Raw genomic sequence first — 12,500 nt, forward strand, 5'->3', positions numbered from 1 at the left:
GTGGTGGTGACTGGAGGGGGGGGGGGGTATCCTTGGAACAATTTAACCTCGGCACGTTCGAGAAGTAAGCGAACACCCCAACACATCCTCAGCTGGAAAATGCGATATCGAGAATAGCGACCTGACGAATATATTATCCCTCAATGTCGAGAGTATGGCAAAAAATGAGCTTTTGTAAAAGCTACTGGCCGCCCATAGCGTCGATAATTTCCTATTACCTTTACTCAGGCGCACAATCTTCTCGATTCCAGATCCCAGGCTATACGGTGGTCCAACGAGAGGACACTTCGAGGCTCAAAGGGGGCATTAGCGTGTACACTAAAGAGCCATCGAAGGTAAAGGTCATAGAGAGTGCAACGGACAGCAATGGGGTGAACAGAATTTCTGTGGAAGTAGGTGGACTGTGTTTGCATTATATCTACAAACCACCTAGAGCGACTTGGACTACACCACCAGTACCGGTGGTTAGCCATCCTTTCATCTGTCTGGGAGACTTTAATAGCCACCATCACGAATGGGGCTACCGAGACTGCAACGAGGCAGGAAGACAACTCCGCTCATGGATGGACTGTAACGATCTGCACCTAGTGTACAATCCTACAGCCAAGGGCACCTTCAGGGGTACCCGCCATAAGGAGTATACTCCAGACCTCACCCTCGTTACGAAAGGTGTGAATGGTGAACCGCTGCAGGTGAAGCGAACAGTCCTCGGGGACTTTACGCACAGCCATCATAGGCTGGTTCTTGTCACAGCAGGGGTGACAATACCAAGGGTGCAGTCTCTCCCACTCTGCAGATGGAACTTCAGGAAGGCTTGGAGGAATTCAGTTCCTATATCGAGCAGGTTTGCCCTGCCATTCCTCCCAAGTCCGAGAATATAACGAGATTTAACAGGCTACTGGTTAAGAGCGCTTAACACTCTATTCCACGGGGCTAACGGAAATTCTACACCCCTTGCTGGACAGAAGAGTCGGAAAAGCTGTACAAAGAGTACCAGCAGACCCAGTCCCAGGACGTAGCTGATAGACTACTTCAGTCTCTGGCAGAGGGAAGGAAGCAATGGTGGCAGGAGACCGTGGAAAGTCTCAACTTTACACACTCCAGCTGCCATGCTAGGCGTTTGATAAAGACATTGGATCCGGACCGGAATTACGTGAAGGCTACACAGGAATGTGAGGCAGAGACAATTGCCAAGAATACAAAGACCCGTAGCAAATGGGTCCCTCATCATGCTTTTGAGCGCGGTGTCCGCAAGTCGTACCATACGATTTTGACTTGCTACCTGCGGAGGAGTCGGACTGGACGGCCCTGTTCAGTCCCCGAGAAATGGGTGCAGCCATTAGCGATGTAAAGAATGGCAAAGCAGCAGGGATAGATGGCGTATATCCCGATATGGTGACGCATCTGGGCCCCAGGGCACGGGCCTGGCTGGCGGAGGCAATGTCTGACGTCCTTGCAAAAGGAAAACTCCCACAAGTGTGAAAGCATGCGAAGATAGTTGCCATCCTGAAGCCCAGGAAACTGGCAAAGGAGGTCGACAGTTACAGACCCATATCTCTACTGAGCTGTCTTTACAAATTGTTGGAGCGAGTTCTATTAAACCGATGGGGGCGGTCCGAGATGCTGCCCTGCTACCCGAGCAGGCAGGCTTCGGGGAAGGGAGGTGCACCACGGAACATGTCATTGCCCTTACAGAGCATATTGAGCAAGAAGGGTACGAGAGGAAACAGCAAACAGGTACTGTATTTATAGACCTATCAGTGGTGTATGATACGGTCTGGTGCGAAGGATTAATGCTCAAACTTGCAAAGATCATAAGGTGCAAAAAAACCTTGAAGTTGTTCTTTTCAATCTTAGGGGAAAGACAATTCCACGTCACGCTGGGAGACGCTATGAGTAAAGTAAGGAAATTGAAGAATGGGGTCCCTCAGGGTTCGGAACTTGCACCAATGTTGTTTAACGTTTACATTAGCGATATGCCAAACACTTCCTCCCTAAGGCTGGGATACGCAGATGACTGTGCACTCATTACTCGGAGTAAGGTGTGGACCCGTCTCGAGAGCGTACTCAGCGAGGACGTCATCAGACTCAAATCCTACTTCAACAAGTGGTACCTGAAGATGAACACTTCAAAAACCATGGGCACTGCATTCCACCTATGCAGTGCATGGCACACCCGTAAACTGAACGTCCTCGTCGGGGACCAACCACTCCCATATGAGCTGCATCCAAAATATTTAGGGGTGATGCTGGACCGCAGCCTTACCTATCGGGTGCATCTCGAAGGAGTTGCCCGGAAGATAGAGACACACAACAGTCTTCTGCAGAAGCTGGCGGGATTGACTTGGGACGCTAGCCAAGCACTCCTGAGAACGTCTGCCCTGGCACTATGTTATTCCACCACGGAGTATTGCGCTCCAGTGTGGGGTAGAAACAAAAAAGTTGAGAAGGTAGATGTAAAACTTCGCAAGTCAATGCACATTGTGTCAGGAATGCTGGCAACAACGCCCAGAGAATGGGGCCCGATAATGGCAGCAATCCAGCCTTGTACACAGCTTCCCTGACTATGGACAGAGATGCATATATGAGATGGAAGTCTCAAATCCTACTTCGACAAGTGGTACCTAAAGATGAACACTTCAAAAACCATGGCCACTGCATACCACCTATGCTGTGCATGGCCCCTGTTTCGAGCTGAAATAAGTCCTGGCAACCCTTGTACGCAGCTTCCCTGACTATGGACAGAGATGCATATACGAGATGGAAGTCGGTTTGGATGAATTCAATCCCTCGTGGGGGCGGGAACGTACACTCCTCTAAGCTTGGTGAGAAGTTGACAGGCTTTGATACCAGTAAGAGGAGACACTGGGTGGCTGCGAATCGGTCGAGGAGCTGCCTAACAGCAAGTGCGCTTCATCAGTGGGGACTTTCCACCTGTCCTACATGTACCCGATGTGGGCAAGAACCCGAAACGGCAGAGCATCTAGTTGAACGGTGTGTTGTGACGATGCTACCGGGCAGATTGGGTTGATCGTCATAACATAGTAGTGTGAGAACCATAAGAGGCTGCTGCCATTACCCAGTCGTTCTGGCTCATCTTTGCCTCCACAAATTATATGATAAGAGCACGCCTTTGAAAAGCCCTTTTTAAGCACAGGTTTTTAGCATCATAAAGCGCGTTTGTGTTTTTGAAATAATTACTCTTAAATGTAACTATTAAAACTTTCTATTGATTTTATGCAATGTATAGATCTATGTATCTATCTATAGATGCCCTTAATAGCGGATCGACAACTATCCTTTTTCGGACACATAGTAAGGAAAGATAAAAATGAATACCTGGCAAGTTGTGGAAAAATACCTGGTAAACGCGCCCGGGGGAGACAAAGAAAAACACTCATAGACCAACTGAAGGGCTTCACCAACCTAACAATCCAAGAGCTGTTTGAAAAAGCAAGAGACAGGGAGGAATGGAGAGAGATAATTCATGCAGTATCCGAAGCCTGGACCAGGCATGGAACCTAGAAGAAGAATAGATCTATACTCTTTATCTTTGTAATGTGCTTTGAGTCTATGCAAACTTTAATCGGGATGAAGCACTATATAATAATAATAATAATAATAATAATAATAATAATAATAATAATAATATAATAATAATAATAATAATAATAATAATAATAATAATAATAATAATAATAATAATAATAATAATAATAATGCTGAAAACTTAAATAGCGCTATAACTCCGAGACACCAGACTCTAAGTGCTTAAATTACAAATTACTTTGGCTGAAACATACTCATTCACACACACAAGCATACACACACATACAAGCATACACAAACACACACACAACACACAACAGAAACCAGACAGACCTCTCTTGCTTCTCATACCATCTACTAAAGACGAAACATATGTTTTTAAAAATAGACAAAGATTCTTTTTCACGAATGCTCTGTGGTAAGGCGTTCCAAACAGAGGGTCCGAAATGAGAAAAGGATCTCATTCCAGCATTTTTCCGTATTTGAGGGACAACTAGTTTGGTGGAATCACTGGCTGAACGTAAGGGGTGGGGTTTTGAATATCTTTCAATTAGTTCCGAATTGTAGGTAGGGGCAGTACCTTCAAGACAACGATACACTAAAACACAATCTTTGAATTTAATCCTTTTCTCAACAGGCAGCCAATTCAGGTCATGAAGCAGAGGTCTGGCAGAATCGCACCTACTCTTCATGAAAACTAGTCTGGCAGCGCTGTTTTGGACAATCTGAAGACGTCTCAGATTATATTGCGAAACGCCAAACAACAGAGCATTGCAATAATCCAATTTCGATAGTATGAAGGACATAACCAGATGTTTGGTCACATCCTAAGATATGAAACGTCTAATGGAAGCAATCTTTTTTAGATGGAAAAAGAGAGATCTAACCAAATTATTAACCTGATGCTCCATCGACAGTCCAGAGTCTAAGAATGTGCCAAGGTTTTTCACTTTGTCAACAATTTGAATGGAGGCATCCCCCAGCTTCAAATCTATTTCACTTTTCAACTTCCTGTTCCCAACATACAGCACCTCTGTCTTATCATCATTCAGTTTCAGTCTGTTCTCATTCATCCATTTCTAACACTTTGGATACAATTCTTACTATCGGCTGATACTTCTTGTACATTTCTCGTATGGAAACGCAGTACAATTGCATATCATTAGCGTATTGGTGGTAAGACAGACCGAAACTTCTAATGATTTTAGACAGAGGTCCAACGTACAGAACAAAAAGAACGGGTCTAAGTACTGAACCCTGGAGAACCCCACAATTAAGAATGATTTCCTCAGATCTATATTCATCCACCATAATAATCTGTATACGATTAAACAAATATGACCTAAATCAATCAAGCGTTGCACCAGACACGCCATAAGTAATTTCAAGACATTTCTTGGGGGAAATATAGACATCATACAAAATGCCCTCATGAAATATAACCTCCAAGTCAATGCCAATAAAACCAAATTTACAACTATATCGAGGAACAAAGAGGAATGGAAAAGAACAAAGAAAGTCGGCTCACTAATTGAAGACACCGAGGATGTACAAAGAAGAAAACAGCTATCAAACGCCGCACTCAGTAAACTCACCAATGTATGGATTAGAGGTGACAAAATAAAGAGAAAAACCAAACTGAAGCTGTACCGTGCTCTTGTAAAACCGGTACTTCTGTATAACTGCGGCACTTGGGCGTTGACAAAATCCGAAGAAGAACATCTGGATGCCTTCCATCGCACACAGCTAAGAAGGGTACTGGACATCAAATACCCAAAAAAGATCTCAAATGAATCACTCTATAAGATCACAAAGAAAGACCAATCTCCCTTGACATTTTACAACAATGATGGCAACTTTTCGGTCACATACTACGCAGGGACAAAAACATACCAGCTAACCAAGCCATGTCGGGATATTTCCAAAAACACGGGAACCTTTTCAGAGGAAGACCGATCACAACACTCCCTGTGATCCTAAACAAAAACCTCACAACACTTGGACAAAGCATTAGTCTCATAACGGCAGGGGACCTTGAAAATCTGAGAACCCTAGCAGAGGACCAGCAATATTGGAGACACCTCACACAGGAAATACTGGAAACAGCCAAGGCGACCCAATCTTTCGGTCGAGACGCGAAAGGCATCTAAGTCAAGTAAGTCAAGTCTTGGGGGAAGATTGTGATCAAGAGTAACAAAAGCAGACGATAGGTCAAGAGAACATGAACCCTTGTCTATAACAAAGAGGAGATCATTAACAACCCTAACAAGTGCAGTTTCCGTCAAATGATGTAACTCAATGTTGCCTATAAGCCGACTTAAATTTTTCTTCAAGACAATTATTTTTAAGATGAGCCAGTAATTGTTTCAAAACAAGCTTTTCTCAGATTTTAGAGATAAAAGGAAGTTTAGAGACAGGGCGATAGTTTTTTAAGTTATCTTTATCTAGATCAGGTTTTTTCAAAATGGGTTTGACATGGTTTGACATAGTAAATGAAATTTACTATCATTATTGTTTATTTATATCAGTAAATCAGTCGGCTTGTGATATCTGAAATGCAAATATCTATGCAAATCAATAAATACTTTTGGCTAATTCATACATATGTTGCTTCTCACTTCAGTCAAATAATCAATTTTACAAAAAACACACTATCACATTCCTTTAGTATGTCTGATATATATATATATATATATACAGCTGTGTATTCAGTCCACCGGAAGAGATTATAATTATATGGGTTAAACTGTCTGACCGAGCGCGAGAAGGCGAGGTGGCCAACTGTTTTAACTGAGGTGGGGTGAGTTAGGGGTTCGAGCTCCTTTCTAGGCATAATATTTTATTTCTTTCTTTCTTTTTTTTTTGTTTTTTTTTTTGTACTCCCTTAGCAAAAAAAATTCTTAATTTTCAACGTTGACACCGTTCCTGGTGACTTGAGAAGTTTTAACAACATTTAACATTTTTTATTTATTTACTTTTACTCACTTTTGATATTATTTTAATTTAGAACACAGTGAGACGTCAAAATTGATTGCCTTGTGCATTCCTTGTACGTAACAATGTGAGTCTCTGATTTACAAGTATAAAAAGATAATTTACAATTACAAGACTGATGTATTAAACCTAGTTAAGCATATTGCTTTAAATACATATCACGACATGGTTTTATTGAATCTGACCTCCGATGAACAGTCATCCTAATAATCCTCATTGTTTAATAATAATAATAATAATAATAATAATAATAATAATAATAATAATAATAATAATAATAATAATAATAATAATAATAATAATAATAAATGGCATTTATATAGCGCTTTACCCCGTTGTCACAGGCTCTAAGCGCTTTCCAGTGATATAAAACAAAACATATTACAATGAGACAAGTTTGATGGAAACGTGATACGAATTCAATTTAACAACAAAATATGAAAATAATATTGCAACATTATGACGTAAAAAGATAAAACTTTAAGCGAGATTTGAACGTTGTCAACGAATCCGAGCATCTCACGTGTGATGGGAGAGAGTTCCAAAAATGGGGGGCGGAAAATTGAAAAGATTGTTCACCTATTTTACACAATGGCTTAGGTTTGACAAGGATTGATTGGTCATTGCTTGACCTCAAGTTTCTATTGGGGACATATATGTTTAGAAGGTCTTTAATATAGGAGGGACTGTTGGTACTCAGGGATTTGTAGACAACAGTACAAATCTTATAGGCAACTCTTTTTTCCACAGGAAGCCAATGTAACTCACGGAGAGGAAGAGTTGCTGACGGGTATTTATTTAATCTATTACTAAGTGACAGTGTTTGATACAAGCTTAGCGGTAATGCTGTATTGAATTATATGTAATATAACCATGAAATATAATGCTATAAAAGAACATTTGATTTGATTTTAAAAATATGATGTCTATATTGTTTTTGCTTATGTTTAGATTTTTCGATGCTATTATTGCAATCGATTAGTTGACTACATGATTATTATCATACACAATGGTAACAATTTTTTTATGATTAAATAATGTTGTATTTAAACGGGTTGTAATCATTACTTATATTTGATTATCAATAAGCTGAACTGTTCTCCCCATTTACTAAATAAGAATATGACTCTGTATTTATTTTGTATATTATTGATGAAATAAATTTTAAAAATGAAAATACCCACGTATTTATTTTGTCTTCACTTATTCATATTTTTTTTTCCTCCCAAAGAGGAACAGTTGGGATAAGGCAGAGTATCCCTTCTAATCCTATGATCTTGCGTTTGTCTTAGAGAGACTATGCCATTATATAAACTATAAACAAAATATAAAATTCACGTACGAAAAACTTTGCTCGATTATTATTTTCTAGTATGAAAGATGTTGAACCAGATATTGTGGCTATCTGTAGAATAAACGAGGGGCAGCATGGCTCAGTGGTACGGTTTTTGCTTCATACCCGAAAGGTACAGAGTTCAATCACTCGCCATTGCATTGCGTGGCCTTGAGCAAGTCACCTTGCCCTAGCTCTATTTGCGGTAGAGTCGCGCTCTCCCCGGCCAGGTGGAGTTATCGTCCCAGTAAGGTCGTGGGTTCAAGCCCCCATCGACGCCGCTAAAATTTTAAATTCTCTATTCTCTTCTGGCACTTTCCTACTCACTTCATTTCTTGTAGTAGTAGTAGTAGTAGTAGTAGTAGTAGTAGTAGTAGTAGTAGTAGTAGTAGTAGTTGTTGTAGTAGTAGTAGAAGTAGTAGAAGTAGTAGTAGAAGTAGTAGTAGTAGTTGTAGTAATAGTAGTAGTAGTAGTATTGTATAATCATTGTCATTATTGTTTTCACTATTATCTTTTCTAATCATCATCATCATCTCAAGTTTGATATTCTTTGTCAAGTTGATGCTTATCTCATACAATCAATAATTTAAGTAAAAGTTTTCTGATTAAAATATTTTTAAGCGTTTTATCAGAGTAGGTACAGCAGTATGGGCTGTATTCTTTCCTTGGCTGCATGGTTTGACTTGGGACTATATCATACCTACTTGTGACAAAGGTTCAGTTTCCACCACTGCTAATTTTCCATAACAGTTGTTCAATCAACAAACATTAATATTTGACTATTGTTCAATATCCATAATAGTACCAACCTGCTTCATCTAAGTAATTTTGCACATCATTTCAGCTAAAATATCAATGCTCTGACAATTCAGTCTGCTAAATGTGCTTGTTAATAATTTTAAATAGTAATAATTCTTAAATTGACCCAATCTGGTGACAAAATGACACTTAGGCCTAAACTTCGGGAAGAAGCTCTACCCTCATCCTTGACAACTTCCAAAATCAACAGCAATATTTGGATTTGTACCTAAGGAATCTGAAGACTAAGGCATTACTCAAACTAAAATCTTATCCTATCATATATTCTTTAAAACAGAGCAATAAATAGTGATGACAATGGCAACGACGATGATGATAATGATGATGATGATGATGATAATGATTTTAGTAATGTAAGTACCGATTCGAACACCAGGAGGATCAGATACAACATGGATTGGAAGACCAGTGGGAAGTTCTCCCTTTGATGCTTTCTCCTCTACTTGAAGCTCATAGGCAGTACGTTGGGCTACATCTGAGGCAGTGATGACGACCATGTCCCAAAACGGTTTATTGCCTGAATCTTTAAGGTTACCTGCAGAAATAAACAATTATATATATATATATATATATATATATATATATATATATATATATATATATATATATATATATATATATATATATAATATATATATATATATGTGATCACATAAAAAAAAAGTCCTTCAGAACCACGGAGCCAGTTTATCCCAGTATCTATAGGGTGAAACAGGTAACAATTGCTTGCTATCCTTTGAATAGGATGCTAGTCTATCACAAAGTTCACTCCACAGTTTTTAAAGAAAATATGCTGAAAAATAATAATTCACGATTGTTTTAATAAAACACTTCATATTTGCCATATCAAAGATTTGGGACGTATTTCTTATACTTTAATGTGATCTGTCAATCACTCACTTGCTTTATGGCTATGCATAGCCTTTTATTTTCCATGATCAAATACATTTTCCCATATCTTGAATAGTGAATCAATCTCATGCATTTGGAATTGAATCTTATAACTCTGCTTCTCTGTAAAACAATTTATGACTTTTATAAACCATGCTGGACATTATTGATCAAAATCTGCTATCCATTTGATTCAAGTCAGGATTCATTTGAGGTCATTTATCTTTAAAAATAAATCAAATTGTGTTCTGCTTTACATTGAACATTATGTAGGATTGTTAGAAGATTAAGTTATTTCAGACTTTATCCTGATCAGTCATTTGTTTTTCCACAAGACGGGACAATTTCCAACACTTGTAACACGACACTGCTAAAAACAAGACACAAGTTAGGTAACTTTTGAAATAGTGAACAACTTTGGTATAATCGACATATTTTCTTAACCATTTAAGGAATTTTTATTGAAGGCAAGTATTGATTTAAAATCTTGTTCATGTTGCCTGTAAATTTTCGAATGCTTGTGATTTCTGTTTCAACAACAACAAAAATATTCTGTTTTATTTCTATAACCATAATTTCAAAAATCCATTAATACTGTCTTTTAACAAAGTCTCTGGTGATGTCATAAACTTTGCAAATTGATAGATTAGTTATAGTTCATATAATAGTCTATTTTTTATTTTTGAAACAGCTTTCTCAATAATTTCCCTATGACATATTATTTAGCTTAGTCAATAAATACATTTATATATTGTGATAGTTTTTACTTCTTGTCTGTACTTGGTGCCTCGTGAGACAACAGAAAACTCTTATTTATATGTCTGAGTCAATAGACATCTCCTTAAACAATAGCCTGATTTCTATCGACTTGACTTCGTGACAGCCATGTTGAGTGTGATCACTGATAGTTAGGTGATGATGATTGCAAATCTCTGGACATTGTTTTGCTTGCAAATAGCTCAGCTTCACTCAGGTGTGGATGAGATACTGTGAATGGACATCAGTGAATCAACATTGCAAAAGTGTCAGTATTTAAAAAATATGCCAGATACACGACTACTGTATGAAAAGGAAGCTTGTTTCCATGTGCCCTTATGGAAAAATATATGAAAAAAATGTTCCTTGATGTAGAAATAATTGATTTTCATTTTGAAAATGACAGCAAATAAACACACGGAACAATTTTTGTTTAATACAATAAAAAAATTTTGAGACAAGATAAATGATATGATTGCATAATAATTTTCAACAAATGTGCGAAAAAAAATAGTAGTGCTGTCGATTGGTCGATCACATTCCAAATAGGGGCGGGCATCCGGGTCACCAAAAGGTTACCGATGCTTCCGGTCTCGAGAAGTCAGGTCGTCGGCGCTTTTAGTATTGAGAAAGAACCGACCTCGACTTTGGTCTCGATGCTTTTTCTCGTCTCGAGAATCTCGGTCATCGATGCTTCTCATATTGAGTATTGAGTCTCGAGACTATACTGCGTGCTCGTATACTATTACACTGTCTGCCATGTGCATTGATGGTGTGGATGGCGGACAGGGAATACGGGATGGGAGGGGAAAGGGTGTAGGATCGAGTAAGAGCGTTGCCCTTGTTTTGATTTTGTTTTTGTTTTTTTGTTTTGGGTTTTTTTATCTTGTTTGTTTTTTATTTTTATTTTTGTTGTTAACATTTAATGAATGATAATATAACACAGACAGTAACACACACACACACACACACACACACAAATTCGTTGCGTGTGTGTGTGTGTCTGCATTATTCACCCCTCTCTCGCACACAACCATCCATTGCCTTCGTCGGCGATGAGTGACGATGACTTGTGCGAAGCTCAAGACTTTTTTGAGTCTCGATGCTTTTTTTAGTCTCGATGACGGCATCAATACCTCAGTCATCGGTGCTTTCAATCAATACCTAGTCATTGATATTGGGTATTGACGTTATATCATATTTTTAAAATAGCCAACAAAACACAAACGTCGTAAATAGATCAAAATGGTTATAGGTATCAATGTTTTATTATTATACAAAGTGAATTTATTTAATGTATTTTAAGTTTTAATACAAAAAAGCCATCCAAAGCTCAGTTGAAGTGCATTTTCTCGGGAATTCTCGACTTTTCCTTGGTCATCGATATCGGGAAGTTTTGAGTGTTAGTCGCCGATGACTTGAGGTATCATCGAGTGTTCCGCTCGACACTAATTCCAAATGGAGTTCACAAATTCTCCCCAATAGTGTTATAAAATTATTGCAGCGTAAGGTCGAATTATGAGAAAAATGATCGCAGCGCTAAAAACAAAGTCAAAATTTGACTAATTATCAATCAACAATCCATTATGAATATCCTAGTAAGAATGAACCCAGTTTTTATACCCATTGTAAGTGTGACGTCACAAACTCACAGGAAGAAATAACACACAGAATGGAACTCATATGGACATCCAACATGAAAACAATTGAGCACAACTCAATAGCCAAATAACAACATACTAGAACACATTGAAACACAACAATTTAAATACATTCCCACGTATGATGATATTGATATTGCACTCTCTGGACCACTTTTTTTTTTTTTCGAAATACCAGAATCAGAAAGACTGACCTCTCAGATGTTTATAATCATCGAGTAGACTGTTCATATATGCAGAGATTTTAGGATGCTTAATTTTGTCTGCCATTTTAAATTATTTTTTGGTGTGTCGCTGTCTCTGGTGGCTTCTTTACGGTGGTCAGATGTGGGCGTCGGAACTCCAGAACGTCGATATCGATTGATAAGGTTAAAGCTAAAGACGGAATCCACGAAAGATGGATTGTGGCCGACAGTCACTTTGTCATCGTTTACTGGAAAAAAATATTAACATGCCTATATAAAACTCGAATAATACTACATCTGTATATTATTACA

General features: G+C 38.5%; 1 protein-coding gene across 1 annotated transcript in view; it reads right to left on the reverse strand.

Moving 5' to 3' along the window:
* Positions 1-12,500, reverse strand: part of LOC144971295 (fucose-1-phosphate guanylyltransferase-like) — a 31,873-nt gene that overhangs the window by 19,274 nt on the left and 99 nt on the right. The window contains exons 1-2 of the mRNA XM_078911912.1: positions 12,198-12,500; positions 9,057-9,230 (exon numbers count right to left, since the gene is read on the reverse strand). The exon at positions 12,198-12,500 is cut by the window's right edge and continues 99 nt beyond it. Coding sequence (XP_078768038.1) covers positions 9,057-9,230; positions 12,198-12,273 — 250 coding nt within the window. The 5' untranslated portion in view covers positions 12,274-12,500. The remainder of the gene's footprint in view (positions 1-9,056; positions 9,231-12,197) is intronic.

This window comes from Berghia stephanieae, chromosome 4 (genome assembly GCF_034508935.2).
Source record: "Berghia stephanieae isolate SIO BIC M18660-M18661 chromosome 4, UCSD_Bste_1.3, whole genome shotgun sequence".
In the NCBI taxonomy this organism is placed as follows: domain Eukaryota; kingdom Metazoa; phylum Mollusca; class Gastropoda; order Nudibranchia; family Aeolidiidae; genus Berghia; species Berghia stephanieae.